This window comes from Cyrtonyx montezumae, unplaced genomic scaffold (assembly GCF_038088225.1).
Source record: "Cyrtonyx montezumae isolate F1298 unplaced genomic scaffold, pur_monq_1.0 scaffold_11, whole genome shotgun sequence".
NCBI classification, from domain to species: domain Eukaryota; kingdom Metazoa; phylum Chordata; class Aves; order Galliformes; family Odontophoridae; genus Cyrtonyx; species Cyrtonyx montezumae.
In genome coordinates this window covers 17,984,459-18,001,746 of record NW_027071837.1, presented here as the reverse complement: position 1 = coordinate 18,001,746, position 17,288 = coordinate 17,984,459, and the positions used below count along the sequence as shown (strand labels likewise).

General features: G+C 44.0%; 1 protein-coding gene across 3 annotated transcripts in view; it reads left to right on the top strand.

Annotated features, from left to right (window-relative positions):
• Window positions 1-10,347: 10,347 nt before the first annotated feature.
• The window catches only part of FMR1 (fragile X messenger ribonucleoprotein 1), a 29,698-nt gene continuing 22,757 nt past the window's right edge, over window positions 10,348-17,288 (top strand). Inside the window, exon 1 of one of the 3 annotated variants that reach the window (XM_065729745.1) lies at window positions 10,348-10,606. In XM_065729745.1, the coding sequence (XP_065585817.1) occupies window positions 10,556-10,606 (51 nt within the window). In that variant the 5' untranslated portion in view covers window positions 10,348-10,555. The remainder of the gene's footprint in view (window positions 10,607-17,288) is intronic. The other 2 variants (XM_065729743.1, XM_065729744.1) reach the window with 2 other exon arrangements.

Sequence of the window (17,288 nt, the reverse complement as noted above, 5' to 3'; positions counted from 1 at the left end):
GAAAGCATACCATCATGGCTCCTAAGGTTATGGGATGCAGGAGCTGAAAGTGTTTTAGTAAATGGAACAGAAATGTCAAAATTAGCATCTATAACGATAAACCCGGCATTAAGACAAAGATTATATGCAGCTGTCCATTATAATGAGGAAAACCATTCTATTATAGATTGGTTGATGGCTGCATGCCGCTTGACATGGCCCAACAAAACCGATATCCCTCTTAATACTGGTTTGTGGTCCTCTATGGAGGACCTCCAGACCTATATCAGGGAACTGGGTATGAGGGAGGCTCTGTATGCGGACACTTTTGAAAGCCCCGATACGGAAAAATTTACAGCGGGCATGAGAGATCTAATACTACAGCAGGCCCCCTCCCACCTATATGGGATGTTGGTTTCCATATTAAATCCATTGGTGGCATCAGAAGCCATCGTACAGCAGGCAGCCCAGTTAGTAGCAGACTTAGGGGAGACGGAGCGCGTAAGAACCAGGCGTAATGTTCGTATAGTGGAAGATGCTGAGGCCTTCCCTATTAGAACTAAAAAGCCTGCTCCACGGATGCCCCGATCAGGCCCCGTACGGGTATCCCGGAGGACTATGTTTAATGATCTCATACGGGCTGGGGTTGCATTTACCAAAATTGATGGGCAACCCAACCATGTTTTGTTACAGCTGTGGAAACAGCTTAGAAATGATCAGAAATTTCAGAGTGCTCCCAGAAAATCGGGAGTACGAATTATAGAAAAAACACCAACAACAACCTGGAATTTGGCTGACTTTATAATACCGAACAGAAGGAAAAAATATCCGCAGGTGTCACAGGCTACAGTGCCTGAGCCACCTGTGGCAAAAGATTTAGATCTGGCAAAATTCATGGATTAACGGAAAATTCTGGTCCCCATAGGGCCTCTAGCTGTGACCGGAGGCCCTATGTAGAACTAACAATATTCTGGTCCAGGACAAATGTGCAGAAGGTGATGGCTCTAGTGGATACTGGCGCAGAAACATCGATTATATATGGAGACCCAACGAAATTTAAGGGTAATAGAGTGATGATTGGTGGGTTTGGGGGACAGACTATTCCAGTCACCCAGACGTGGTTGAAATTGGGGGTTGGGCGTCTCCCGCCCCGGGAGTATAAGGTGTCGATTGCCCCAATTCCAGAATATATCTTGGGCATAGACATTCTATGGGGTCTGGCTCTCCAGACAACTGTGGGAGAGTTCAGACTACGGCAGAGGTACATTAGTATCCGGGCAATACGGACAATATTGAGGGGCCATGCGAAACATGAGCCCATTTGTTTGCCAAAACCACGCCGGATTACTAATGTAAGACAGTACAGACTCCCGGGTGGACAAGAAGAAATATCAAAAACAGTGCAGGAATTAGAGAAAGTAGGTATTATAAGGCCTGCACACAGCCCATATAATTCCCCCATATGGCCAGTACGGAAGTCGGATGGAACATGGAGAATGACGGTGGATTATAGGGAACTGAATAAGGTCACGCCGCCCATCCATGCGGCCGTACCCAATATTGCCTCCTTAATGGACACTCTTAGTAGGGAAATTAAAACCTACCATTGTGTCCTGGATTTAGCGAATGCGTTTTTTAGTATACCTATTGCTAAAGAATCACAAGATCAATTTGCATTTACGTGGGGAGGCAGGCAGTGGACCTTTCAGGTCTTGCCACAGGGGTACGTGCACTCACCAACATACTGTCATAATTTGGTGGCACGTGACCTGGCTGATTGGAGGAAACCAAACAGTGTGAACCTATACCACTATATTGATGACCTCCTGTTAACATCCGACTCACTGGAAGCAGTAGGGGAGGCAGCAGATTCATTAACTGCCTACCTAAGTGAAAGAGGATGGGCTATCAATCCTCAAAAAGTGCAAGGTCCAGGACTGTCCGTAAAATTTCTAGGGGTAGTCTGGTCAGGAAAGACCAAAGTATTACCTGATGCCGTCATAGATAAGGTTCAGGCATTTCCAGTCCCTACAACACCAAAGCAGCTGCAGGAATTCCTGGGTATATTGGGATATTGGCGTTCCTTTATACCTCATTTGGCGCAGCTGCTGAGACCTTTATATAGACTTACCAAAAAGGGCCAATTATGGGACTGGGGGAGAACAGAACAGGATGCTTTTCAACAGGCGAAACAGGCAGTTAAACAAGCCCAGGCACTGGGTATATTTGATCCTACCCTTCCAGCTGAGCTAGATGTTCACGTAACTCAAGATGGCTTTGGCTGGGGCCTGTGGCAACGTCAGAGTTCTGTTCGGACCCCCATTGGATTTTGGTCTCAGGTGTGGCATGGAGCAGAGGAAAGATATAGTATGATTGAAAAACAGTTATTGGCTGCCTATTCTGCATTACAAGCGGTAGAGCCAATAACCCAAACGGCCGAAGTTATAGTCAAGACTACATTGCCAATCCAGGGGTGGGTAAGAGATCTGACCCACCTTCCTAAGACGGGGGTGGCCCAGGCGCAGACGGTGGCACGATGGGTTGCCTATCTCAGTCAGAGGAGTAGTCTATCTTCCTCACCGTTGAAAGAAGAGCTTCAGAAGATTCTTGGCCCAGTAACGTATCATAGTGATGCACCAAAACAAACTTCGGTTGCTCCACCACAGAAGAGTCCCATCCAGGAAGGAAAATATCCTATTCCTGAAGATGCCTGGTACACGGATGGGTCCAGCAAGGGCAACCCAAGTAAGTGGAGAGCAGTAGCGTACCATCCTGCCACAGACACAATCTGGTTCGAAGAGGGGGATGGTCAAAGCAGCCAGTGGGCAGAGCTGCGGGCGGTGTGGATGGTTATAACCAAAGAACCTGGTGATGGTATCCTGAATATTTGCACAGATAGTTGGGCTGTGTATCGGGGGCTCACTCTTTGGATCGCACAGTGGGCCACCCAGGATTGGACTATCCACTCCCGACCGATCTGGGGCAAAGATATGTGGTTAGACATATGGAATACAGTCAAACACAGAACTGTGTGTGTCTACCATGTTTCTGGTCATCAACCCCTACAGTCACCAGGAAATGATGAAGCCGACACACTGGCCCGAGTTAGATGGGTTGAGAACTCTCCATCTGAGAATATCGCTTACTGGCTACATCAAAAGCTGCGGCATGCTGGGCAGAAGACCATGTGGGCAGCCGCTAAAGCGTGGGGACTGCCCGTACAACTATCGGACATCGCTCAAGCATGCCGAGACTGTGACGCCTGCTCTAAGATAAGACCGAGGTCGTTGCCTGAAACTACAGCCCATCTTGCTAGAGGACACAATCCTCTACAGAGGTGGCAGGTTGATTATATTGGGCCTCTCCCTCGGTCTGAGGGGGCGAGATATGCCCTAACCTGTGTCGACACCGCGAGTGGGCTAATGCAGGCCTATCCAGTACCAAAAGCCAACCAGGCATACACTATAAAGGCACTCACAAGGTTGATGGCTGCCTACGGGACACCGCAAGTCATCGAGAGTGACCAAGGAAGTCATTTCACGGGTGCAGTGATACAACGCTGGGCAGAAGAAAATAATATTGAGTGGCGATTCCACCTGCCATATAATCCAACGGGGGCAGGCCTTATCGAACGTTACAATGGTATTCTCAAGGCTGCCCTGAAGACAGACTCTCAGTCCCTGCAGGGGTGGACAAAGAGACTCCATGAGACCCTGCGGGACCTGAATGAAAGACCTAGAGATGGCAGACCCAGTGCCTTGAAAATGTTACAAACAATATGGGCCTCCCCACTTAGGATCCAAATTACGGGCACCGATAATGAAGTGAAACCTCAGATTGGCAATGAGAACAACCTTCTGCTCCCTGCCCCTGAGGACCTAGAACCAGGTACCAATAGAATAAAATGGCCCTGGAAGGTGCAGGTAGGACCACGATGGTGCGGCCTACTTGCACCTTGGGGGAGATTATTGGAGGTGGGGGGTTCGGTAGCTCCTCCGGTTATAGGTACATGGCCTACTGAAATAATGGTTAACACTCCAGTCTTCATTGCTAAGGGGACCCCTATCATGTCTCTGTGGCAGATCAGGACACCCCCTTTGGTGCCTGATATAGTCGTACAGCCACAGACATCGGGTCAAAGGGTTTGGTACAGGCGACCAGGGCGTGCCCCTGTACAAGCTGAAGTGTTAACCCAAGACAGGAATACGGCCTGTATCTTGCCCTGGAAAGCGGATCTTCCCCTCTTGGTACCTCTAAAACACTTGTATTACTCCCCATAAGTCTATGAATCACCAGAAGGAATCAAAACAATACTGCAGTGTTCCAGAGTTGTTATAGGACCATGTGAAGCATCTGGTGATGGTCTAACCGGGACTGATGACACGTAAGATGGACCTGCACTGTATGATTACATGCTTCCAGTAGATACCACCGAGCACTGGCCCAAAGAAGAGTTCGACGGATGCGCCGATCATCACTCATATCAGATTACATCAGCATGCGTTGCGACGGGCAATTATGTAAGCGTCGCGATGTATTGGGTCTCTGTATCAAGGGGAACTCACCTTATGGTTGCTTGATCAGTGGTTCATGTCGTGAAGGGGTGGAGTGTATGGGAACTGCTGAATCACGGCCTGAACCACTGATTGGTCACCTGAGGTGAGCACCAAGTCAGCCATGGGGGCACAGGTGAAGGTGATATACCTGTGTGGGTGGAAGGGGTGGAGCCTGGTTCCTCCTCTCTCAAACCCCATTTAAGGGCTGACCACCACCAGGGAAGGATCTCTTCTTGGAGATCCCTCCCATGTGGAGTCCTCTACGAGCCTTGTCATCTTAAAGGTGAGCCATCTTCTCTTTTGTATTACCTGTATAACTGTTTATATAGAACTACCTAAAATATACCATCTTCTATACTATTCCCTGGTGGAGTATTGTCATTAGGAGTTATTTACTCTACAGTGACATGCTGAAAACCACTGTGCAGGGGACAAGAAGTCATTAAGAACAGGCTCCTGTCTGAAATGGCACTTGTGTACAATCAGTAGATAAGAATTTGAAAGTTTAAATTAAAATCTCTGTGAATCTTGGAAACACTGAAGTGCAAAACAGTTATGTAAATAAGAATTGGATAAAACTGCATTAAGAGACAGTTATGAGATAAACATCTTTTACAAATAATGTTTCTTCGTTGTGCCTGACCAAGCCTTAAGTCAGTTCTTCCCATCGTTCTTACCCTAGTGCCTACATGAATGGTTTTTCAGAAATCTAGACCCATCTCTTAATGATGGAAAGCCTCTGCTTGTTGCTGTCATTCTGAAAGGCAGATGTTGATGCCTACATTTTAAATACTCAACTTCTTCAGAACCAAAGGTACCATTTCTGGGAAGATAAACAGACAATGAACTGGTACACCTAAGAGAAAAGTCCTAGGGAAACAATATTAGTTAAACTAGTATTGAAGATAAAAGGTAGAGGACTCTGATTGGCTCTGAGACATGATATTCACCTTTGCTTCTTGCACTTCAACACTCCTAAGGAGGACAAGGTACAAGGAAGCATTTTTCTTACATTCTCTACAAATATTTAACAAAGCATCTGAATAAATTCATTATGAATGAAAGCCGAAGTTCTTTATTATTATTTTGATGAAGAAAACATATTCCAAATGCAGAGTGTCTGAAATACCTTCCAGATTAGCAGATCAGTCTGCAATCACAAAGCAGCATAGATTTGAAAAAACTATGAGGAACTGAAGGACCAAACACAAGACTCAGAGCAGAAGAATTAAGATTTTTGGGGACTATGAAATAATTCTGTGGGGATGGAGAGGAGAAAGTATTTTGCTCAAATCACAATCCTACAGTCTGTCTAATGGTATTGAACACCGGAGTTACATGTAAGAAATCAAGTCTACAATTTGAACGAAACATTTTATTTTCATTCCAAGTCTTTTAGTATTTAGATCTCTACTGAGATCTATTTTTACAGTGCCACTGTGTTTCAGAAAGACACAGTTAAAAGGATCTGGTTTACATTAAGGCTCTATAAAACCTAGTTTATTAGAAAACATCACATTTCAGAAGGGAGGGATGATTCAGTCTGAAGATAGTTTGAAGTACAATAGCAGAAACAGTAAGAGAATTGAAAAATATTTAGAAATGTTAGGAGTCAATGAGCAGAAAAATTACAGTAGGTTATCAAAATATATAAATTGGTATAAGTAGACAAGTATAAGAACATTTGCGATTCAAGACAAAATAGAAAATGTTGAATTTAAGTAATGCAGAGAAAAATTTAAGATCTGGGCAAGATTATACACTACAGCAGTTTTTAGCTTAGAGGAGGTTGTGAAATCATCACCAGAATGCAGCTAAATTAGACATCCTGAGATTCTGTCTGCTTAAAGATAATCTACCTGCATAGCAGCACCCTATTTTGTTAGAAAGGAAATAATTAGAATAAATAATGAATGCCAGAAAGTTCAGCTAACTTTGGTTCTGCCCTGGTGAGGCCTCACCTGGAGTATCGTGTCCAGTTCTGGGCTTCCCCATGCAAAAAAGACAGGGATCTCCTGGAAAGAGTCCAGCAGAGGGCTATAAGGATGATAAAAGGTGTGGAACACTTCTCTTATGAGAAAAAGCTGAAAGACCTGGGGCTGTTCAGCCTTGAAAAAAGAAGACTCAGAATGGATCTGATCCACATTTGTAAATATCTAAGGAGTGGGAGGCAAAGGGATGAGGCTGGACTCTTCTCAGCAGTGCATGATGATAGGATGAGGGGAAATGGCCACAAACTGAGGCATAGGAAGTTCTGCACAAATGTGCGTGGGAACTTCTTTACAGTGCAGTGATGGAGCACTGGCACAGCTGCACAGAGAGGTTGTGGAGTCTCCTCTGGAGATGTTCAAGACCCACCTGGACACCTACCTGTGCAACCTGGGCTGGGGAGCTGCTTTGGCAGGGGGGTTGAACTTAATCATCTATAGAGGTCCCTTCCAACCCCTACAATTCTGTGATTCTGTGTTTTAGAACAGCGCATGATCTCTCCAATGGAATTAACTCTGAATAGAGTTTAAATAAAAAACTATTCCTAACATGACAAAAGTGACAATAGGTTTATGTTACCTTATTTTATAAAGGTAGGGACACTATGATATTTTACCTCGTATTTTATTTCATATACAAACAATGCATCTTTGCTCCTCTTTCATCTTCTCTGGTTCTCTTGGACACTCTTCCAACATCAGGCAATTCAGTAGGAGGACAGCCTGCTAAATGAACAACACAGGTTGTACACTAAGTCATTAGATTGAAGTGACCCTTCATTGTACTCAAGAATTTGCTGAAATATGAATCATAGAATCACCAAAGTTGGAAAAGACTTCTAAGACCAACCAGTCCAACCATCCACGTATCACCAATATATCCCACTAAGCCATGTCTCAGTACGGCATCTAACGTTTTGAATCCCTTGAGGGACAAGGACACCACCAGCTCCCTAGGCACCCCATTTCAGCACATGATCACTCTTTCAGAGAAGTATTTCCTCAAGTCCAACGTGAATCACCCTGGGAGCAACTTGAGGCCATTCCCTCTAATCCTACTGGTAGTTACACAGGAGAAGAGGCCCAGCCCCACCACATCACAACCTCCCTGTGTGGTAGCTGTAGAGAGATGTAATGTTTCCTTTGAGCCTCTTTTTCTCCAGAATCAACAATCCCAGTTCCCTCAGCCTCTCCCCATAAGACTTGTGCTCCAGACCCCTCACCAGCTACGCTGCCCTTCTCTGGACATGCTCCAGGGCCTCGATGTCTTTCTTGTACTGAGGGACATAAAAGTGAACACAGTACTCAGGGTGCAGCCTCACCAGTGCTGAGTACAGAATACTAATCACTTCTCTTCTGTTGGCCGCATGATTTCTGATACAAGCCAGGATGCCATTGGCCTTCTTGGCCACCTGGGCACACTGCTGCCTCATGTTCAGCTGAGCATCAACCCCATAGCCCCAGGTCCACTTCTTCCATCCAGTCTTCCTGACACTTTGCCCAAGCCTGTAGCTTTGCCTTGGTTTGTTGTGACAAAAGAGCACAATTCAGCACTTGTCTTCTTGAACTTCATTCCACGGGTCTCAGTCCAGCAATCCAGCCTATTCTGATTGTTCTGTAGGGCCACCCTACCCCAAGTCAGATTGACACTTCCTGCCAACTTGGTGTCACCTACAAACTTTCTGAGGGTGCACTCAGTGCTGTAATCCAGGTCATCAATTAAGATGTTAAACAGGACAGGCCCCAGTACTGACCCCTGGGGAACACCATTCATGATCTGGATTCAACTCCATTAAACCACCCTCAGGGTCCAGCTATCCAGACAGTTCTTTATCCAGCAGGGTATATCATCTGCCCAATCCATGGGCTGCCATCTTCTCCACAGGAGTACTGTGGGAGACAGTTTCAAAGGCTTTGCTGAACTCCAGGTTGACTATGTCAGCAGCCTTTCCCTTGCCCACAGTTGGGTCACAGAATCACTAAGATCAGGTTGGTAAAGCAGAACTTCTGTTCTGTGAACCTATTCTGGCTAGGCCTGATCTCTGGTGGTCCCATACATGCCTTGTGATCTCCCTTCAGATGATGTGCTCCAAAACATTACCAGGCACCAAGGTCAGTCTGACAGGCCTGTAGTTCCCCAGCTCCTCCTTAGGACCCTTCTTGTAGATGGGAGTCACACTGGCAAGCCTCTAGTCCTCTGGGTCCTCTGTGGGTAACCAGGAACACATATGGTGGAAAGCAGCTTGGCTGTTACTGCCACTGGCTTGCTCAGCACCCTCGGGTGGATGCCATCTGGCACCATGGACTAGTGGCAGTCCAGGTGGGGTAGCAGGTCTCTGTTTCCACATGAATCATGGGGAATTTATTCTGCTCCCCATCCGAGACTTTGAGGTCAGGGGGTAGAGTATTCCTAGAATAAGTGGTCTGACTTTTAAAGGTAGACATAAAGCAGGCATTGAGAACCTCAGCCTTTGACTGGACTTGCCTTGCCCCAGCCTTGCCTGATCTTCTGTGGTTACATTCCCTGATGCATTCAGTAATGGATAGAGATTCTCTTTAGCTCTCTTTGTATTGCTAATATGTATGTAAAAACATTTTTTCTTCTCTTTTAATGTAAAAAACAAGAGATTACACTGTAGACACAGATGACGAGAGTTTTGAAAATTCATGACAGGGTACAGAACATCATTCCATGGCTCACATAATGAGAGCACCGCACACAGAAATCACAGCTGTGGCCGTATATTACAATTATGATTTCTGAAGTTAACTGTATATCCATTTTGTCTTTTCTTACTCCCTGGAGTTAGTAGAAAAACACACTGGAAGATCATGCTGGTGCTTGCTCAGCTCTGATGACAGGCTGTATGAGCTTCTGTTCCCATTACAGTCCCAGCTGCAAATGCTTTGCCACAGCCACACTTCTTGACAGTGACCACCACGTGAACTGCACGCATGCTTCTCCAGAACACCTACAGCACTTAACAAGAGTTTGAATTCACACACTAAAAGCGACCGTACGCTTAAGTTTTCAGATACAGCTAAAATAACAGCAGATGTAGCAAGGTAACGTTTATTCTTTTTCCATACACAACGCTGGCTGAGCGATGCTCCACTCGCTCATGAGGACACAGAGGACCAACACACAGGCTCCCCAGGCCTCCTAAGTTGCTGATCCCTGTTATGCCTCTCATGAAGTGCTCAGGCCACAGCCGTCACACCATCAGTCAGTGCAAAGATCATCAAGAACCACCGCAGCAAGCGCAATATTCTCCCATCTTCGGCCTAATTACCGGCGCGCCAGCGTCTCTCACAGCACAGCCGAAGTACCCCAGGCCCCGCCCCGCGCTCCCCGGGCCCTCAGCGCGGCCCCCGCTCGCGAGGCCGAGTCAAGGAAACGCCCATCCCGTTCTACCCTCTTCTGATTCACCAGAACGCCACAGGCAGAACGCAACGTGATTGGCCAGCGGGGCAGTCACTCAGTGGCATGGCGGCAGGCTCGCGTCGGTTGGGCTGGGTTACCGTTTGACGCCACCGTTGCGGATGCGCGCGAGTGCGCGTTCTCGGGAGGGGGGCGGGGCGGCGCGCGACCCGGCCGTTAAGCGGTCGGCGTGCGGCGCGTGCTGGCTCGGGCCGGTTCTCCGCCCTGCCGCGGCCCTTCACGTGACGCGGTTCAGTGCTTACAGCCGAAGCGGGCGCCCTCTCACCGCCCCTCGCGCGCCGCCCGGCGGTGACCGTTTCGCTTTCATTTCCCGGAGGCGGCGGCGGCGCGGAGCGGAGCACAGCACAGCGGCTGCAGTCCCACCCCCACCCCCCGCCGCACCCCGCCCCGCCCCGCGCGCGCGGTCCCACCCCCGCGGGCTCGCGGTGAACTGAGATTCCCCTTCCCCTCCCCCGCCCTGCACACGCACACCGCATACATACCTCTGCCTCCTCTTCCTTCTCCTCTAGCTGTGGGAGAGTGAGGGAGAGAGAAAAGGGAGGGAGGAGGCGCCGGGCCTGGGCCTCCCGCACCGCGCCGCCGCGCACAACATGGAGGAGCTGGTGGTGGAGGTGCGCGGCTCCAACGGGGCCTTCTACAAGGTACAGGGCGCTCGGGTTGGGCCGGGCCGGGCCGGGCCGGGCCGGGCCTCAGGGGAGGGAGCGGGGCCTGGAACGGGAGGAGGAGGAGGAGGCGACGGCGGCGGCGGCTCCTCCTCCCCGCGCGGAGGTAGAGCGGGGCCCCGGGGCAGGAGGGGGGGGTGGAGGCCGCGGCGGGGCCGTCGCCGTGCCCGGGGGGCGGGAGCTGCGCCGCTGGGAGATGCCGGCCGGGGGCTGTGCGGGCCGGGCACGGAGGGAAGGCCATGGCGGCGGAGGAGGCCTCGGGCCTTCGCCCATTGTGGGAAGGGGAGGCCCCGGCGCTGTTGGGGCGGGGAAGGAGGGTTCAGGCCTTGTCTCGGCGCCGTCGTGAGGATCGGGGTCGGGGATGGGGCATTGTTAAATCCTCAGCTTTTGTCGCTACTTAAGGAAAGTCTCGCTGTCCAGGTTCCCATGAGAGCTGCACTGCTGATGCACGGCATTCAAGGCGGGGGAGGAGAGGGGTGCTAGTTCCAAGCGCATCTGCGATGGGAGCTGTTGTCATTTATTTTTCTTAATGCTACGGCCGGGGACGCTGCACATTAGTGTTAAAGAGAGTGTTGACCAAAAATGTTCGCTGAGCTCCTAAATATATCCACTCATCAATTTTGCCTTTTACTGAAACTACTGAGCAGCGTTCCATGTTTGTTTCCAAGCCTGTGTGCTCAATAAAGCCTTCACTGATTCTTTGATATGCATCCTAAGTACTTAATATTTCTGTTAATGCTGGGTAGTACTGGTGTTGGTTTGCTTGTGTTAGGATGCATTAATCGGTGTATTATTAGGGTGTGAGTTGTGGTTCTACCCTATTCACCGAAAACCTAAGCTTGAGCACAGAGAGTTTGGGCCTACTATCATTGGTGCATATACCAGTTTCAGACATAACAGAAGCACTCCTCAGTCGTTTTCTGCAAGCTTTACTGTCATTTGAATGTCGTGGTACTTTAAAATTTGCGCGTTGTTATTGTGCAGCATCAAATATTTATGTTAGTAAGGAAAGAACAGGTAGAATTTCACACTCTGATGTTAGTGTGGTAGGGCAGACTGGTATCCAAATGATACTGGTCCAACACCTTTGAGCTGAGTTTTTTTCCATGAAGGCAACTTAAAAACTTATTTCTGAAATACATTTATTAATCCTCACTCTGGAGATCTTTAAGAAAAAGAAAAAATGAAAGTATGGATGAAGTCTGAAAGTTTGGTACAAAGATATATACTGAGGGTTTGCAGTGCTTAAGTCAGAGTACGGGATCTGCATATCACTTCCTGGAATTAAGCTATTTAGTGCTTTGAAAAATCAGCTTTAAGGTTTTTAAAGGTACAGTAGTTGCATAGGAGAAGACACAGACATAAATATGTTAGTTAAGAGAGCAGCTCTAATAAGTCTTTCATCAAGTTATATGACAATGTTTACACAATAGTGCAAAGTAGATGATACATTGTTCATTCTTTACTAACCAATATTAAAGAAACCAGAGAGAATATAAAGCAGCTGTAACACATAGTTCTGACATCATGTTCTTTTTCCCTTTTTTCCATAACATATGCTCACTTCTGATTGTAGTGAAGGTAATAATTACAGATGGGCTTATATGCACAGAAATTTATTATGTGTAGTTCAGTGTACCTAAGTCATGACACAGGCTTTGTCTCCAAATTGTGTATTGTGTTTGCCTTCTATCTTTAAAATTCCTTTATTTGAATTTCTGACTTTTTTTCCTCCTCTCCTTAATCTCTAAGGATTGGTTGGAAGGGATTGGTTGAGTTATCTAAGAAAACTTAAATGGGACATGTAGTTTGTTACACTTCACCTGTATTGTCTTTCTAGATGAAGCATTACGCTTAATTTAAATGGAGCAACAGATTACTTTTATTTTTTTATCTAAAAAAATAATCTCATGAAGTAATACTTAATGCAGATCAGCAATTTTTTTCCAGCTGGAGTTGGCTGAGTTTTAGTTAGAAATCTTCCATGTATCGTAATGTTTGAGTGTCATGCTTCTATTAAATAGTTTATCTGAATGTTTTCTTTTGAGTTTTATGCTTGTATTGCAGATTTGGACTTTGATTATAAAATGAAGTGATTGATCCAACATTACAAGAAGTGCGGTGATGTGGACATAATTGCAAGATTTAATTTTTTCTTTGTTTAGAAAGTTTTTTTAAGCAGTCTCTTTTGAAGTGTTTTACAACAATAACACAAAACATATCTAAAGCAAAACTTATTATTTCGGTCACATGGTTTACTGATTCTTACCAGTAGTTTCTTTGGCTTGAAATCATTCTGTTGATCCTCATTATTATATGTATATGTTTTGGCAGACGAATATACTGCTAATGAGGATACAGAGGGAAGGAACATGAGGCTGCTGGAGTCACAAAGTGGTACAGATAGGTAACTCAGTGCCACTTGAGGCTTTCATAGTCTCTCTAAAGACCACATGAATTCAGGTCTGTAAACGTGTTCTGGTTTTGAGTGTTCCCAGCAGCATCTTGATCTTGAGAGTACAAAAATGGTGCCTAATTGTCACCTTGTCTCTACTGAGAGTCATAAAGTAGGCTTTTTCTCTGCTTGTGTTGCCTGTGGGACTTGATCCAGAATGCGTGTTGAGATGTTTTATGGGATTGTGTTCCACGCATAACATAGGAGGATGATTCTGGTACCTCAGCAGGTGTAGTATGCAGTCAGAATGTGGAAGGTTTTAATTCAAGTTTCATATTGGTCACGTGCACTGTTCCACAAGAGTTCTGGAATGCATCATTTTGTTATCTGGATGCAAATTCTTTCACCAAGTAATGATTTAATTATGTTAAGAATGCTTCACAATTTCATGAACTTCTTCCCCTTCCCCATACGAATTATTCCATGAAAAATGCAGTGCAGTTGATAAGCATGATTTAGGAATGATTGGTAATTTAGTGCCTAAAAATGCTCAGTCATGACTTATTATGTTGCTTGGCCCAGAATCCCTGGGAATAAAAGATTAAATACCCTTACTTACTTTTAAGGCTATTCTAACAGCCAGGGCTGTGTATCGTAAGGAGAGGGACCTGCCCTTTAGCAGCTTGTGGGTTGAGTAGCTAAACTGTGAAAGTGTGCACTGTTAGCATGCATCATTGCACAACTTGTTGGGTCGTGTAGGTACAGTAAATGAAGGTTTTCACATTCTTATTCTCAGAGGATTAATAGTCTGTTGTCTAGTCTTTACAGAGATAGTTTAAGATATTATTTCCTTCAAAAAGGGGATGTGGTGAATGCCTTTCTAGCATGGGATTTTTTTTTCTTCTCAATTTGGGAGTAATTATCTCCTGTAATCTCTGCTGGACATAGAAAGCATCCTGTTGGAGGCAGCATACCCTTAGCAAGCATCTTTATTCTTTTTGCACACTCACAGACCTTCTGAAGATGATAGTCAATACTAGTTTTTCTGATTCAATTTTCATTTCTGTGACTTTCCTTGTTTTCCTGGTCTGCTTTTTTTGTATGGTACGCCTTTTTTCAGATTTGAGTAGCCATACCTTATGACTCCTTGCAACAGGTATAAAATGTTACAGTACCACTAGGCAGATAGATATTAGTTCGTATAAATGACACAGTTTTAATCTTTGAGAGCATAATTTTGCCTATTTTCACTTCTTAGGTTTATCCTTCATTATTAAAATGATAGACTGTTTCTATCTGATTTAAGGGGTAGGGAGGACAACAGCAGCAAAAAAACTGAGTGGCAGCTAGAGGCTCTGTTCCTTTGAAGTATCTATCTACCATTTAGCACATAAATAATAAACATACTGGTGTCTCCAGTAATTGTTATTTTCTATTTAGTAATTTGTGAAACTTAGACCATATCTTTATTGTTCAGCTCTTCTTAGAATGTGAATGTTTGTATGTGTGAGAAAGACCACGATATGTCACTGTTTGATTGTCATCTTTTTTTTGTTTAAATCTAAGCTGTGGAGAAAAATGTTAATGGTTAATATGACTGAAAGTCAAATCTGGTGTAGGAAATACACCAGAGCTTGATTTTTAATATCAGAGAAGAACAAGCAGACTATCAGTGTAAAACTTGATTCTATTTATAGAAATAAAAGCAAAACTTGCAGTGGTTTGAATTTCTTCTTATGTATGCTAATCTGATATCGCTGCAGTTAGTGATATCATAGCTGCTGTTGTCACAGTGCCATATTTCCTTATTTTAGTTCCATCTAGTTTCATTGTGTTCTTAGTGCTTCTTGTGTGCGTGTTCATATTTGTTGTAGCCATTTTTGTTCTGTCCCTTCTTGGAAGTGTTTCAAATCCACATATATGCACCTATAGATTTGAACTTCCATGCCCAATTTAGACTTGTTATTTCCAGAAGGGCTGAGGCCTGCTTATTGTGCTTTCATTAGTACTTTGTGTGAAATCAGTACCTATCCTCTGCCTTCAGTGGCATCTGGGACTAGCTTGTCCTGTGTACTGTGAATTTGATTTGTGATAGCAGTGATCTGTTGCTTCTTTTTAGCATTGCACATAGTTTTCTGTGGTATGCATAATACAAAATATAGTTGTGTTAAACGTTAGTTTTAGGTTTCCAAGTGCTTTAATGATTAAGTTGTCAGTTTGCTTTTTTTTCTTTTAACAGCTACTCACAAAACATAGATGTTGCAAAGCATTATAGTTTGTACTTAGGAACAGGTACCTAAGTGTACGTACTTAGTGCTTAAATTTTACTTAATACAGATCTGGTACAGGTATCAGGTGTTTTTTGTTTGTTTTTGTTTTTGCATTGTCACTAGATTAGAACTGCAGAAGAAGGGAAACCAGCTTTCTGTGATTAGGTAGAATTAAGGAACTGTATTTTTAGGCTAACTTGTGTCCGCTTATTTGTTTTGTAAGCATAAAACTCTATAGAAGTAGGCCGAAGTGTTGTATATGTTGTATATTTGAAATGAGGTATTTTGGTAGGATAATATTTGTATTAATTTGTATTAACATTTGTAAAATCAGCAAGGCTGGAAATTAAAGGGCAAAATAGTAACATCAGTGTTTTTGGTCAGGCTGGAATAAAAAACATTGTTTGCTTCTGTGGCTGAATACTCTGAAGCTGACTTGTTATGATGCTGAAGTCAGTGATGCTGTCTGATGCTACTTGTTCATGGTCAAAAATTTCCTGATGCACGAATACATAGATTTCAGGGTTGAGACCAAAGCTATGTTGAGGACCTGTTTAAGAGGAGTTTGATAGTAGTCAAGAAGTGATAAAATGCTATAATAATTAACTTGTAAAACTTTGCACGGTATTGAGATCATCTTCAGCCTAATGAAGCTCACCCTTCTTTTACTGTGTGATAGACAGTAACTGACAAAAGCTCTACATCTACTGTACTAGCTCTTCAATCTTTAAACTTGGATATGATGTTAAATTGAAAACAAAGATTGCCCATAGTTACATTCTTTTAATTAGCTATTTGCTATACATTTTCCAGATTTTGAAAGTGGTAGAATGTTTAAAGGTGCTAAGTTAGTTTTCAGCTTGGTAACTTACATTTGTGTCAGTGGTTTGTTTATTGATGTTAAATTGCAGAATGGGTACCACTAGTTGCTTATTATGTTGCTGTAGTCAGGAGCTTCTACTCGAGGCAGTTTGGATGTTAGGAGCTGCCAGGTCTGAATATGAGATTAGCCTTGTTTGTTTTTTTTTATATCACACTCATGTATTTCTCTGTTGTAACCCATGCTTTTCAACAGAGTGATATTTAGAGAATCTTCTGGTGTTTTCATGTCTAATGAGAGGGTGACTTCTCCAAAAGCATCTTTCATCTTTTTTTAGCAGAAACAAATGTTGCTGTTTTGTGAATGTGATAACCAAGTATCTACAAGTTATTTCTCAGAATGTTGTATTGTTACTCAACTTTTTTTTTTTTTCTCAAGGCTATTCTTGTTCTTGGTAGTGTTTCTATTGGTTTTCCTTTGTAAAATAACTTCTACTTTTGTATACTCAAAAGTTATTGATTATACTCAGTCCCATCTTTTCTGTGGTGTGAAGGAGTCATAACAAATACTTGGTAGTGATTGCTGTGTTATTTCAGGTGTTTAAGGTAGCAGTTTCTGTTCTGTCTGTAAGAATAGGTGATTCAGAGCTGTGCAGGGAAAACACTTTGGACAAGATGTGGAAAGAACCTTTGAAGGTGATATGAATAGAGTTGTGAATTGTGGCAGGACTACCATAGTATCTGTGAAATGAATTTTGTTCTGGAATTTTCTTACAGAAGAGGCAGCAATATGAAACAGTACGTAAATGTTCAACTGGGAGTTCTTTTGCCTTTTTACGTAAATAGTATTTTTGTTCTACTGTCAACATGATGCAGAAGTATGGTTCTAGATCTACTTTGTTTTATGATTTGTATGTTTTTAATGATATATTTGCCACTCCCTTGGAAATAATATCTTGGAGTTTCAGAATAACTAAATACCTAAATACTATTAGAACCTGATTTAAATCTTAATGCTTTTTGGAAGAACATCTTTTGGGGCTAGTAATAAACTTTTCAGGAACTTTATTTGTACAGTATCGTGAGAGATGAGCAAGATAAAATGCAATCTTTTTCAATTGTCTTTGACTTTGCTTTGACTTCTATTCAAGATGGCCTTGTTTTCAGATTATTAACT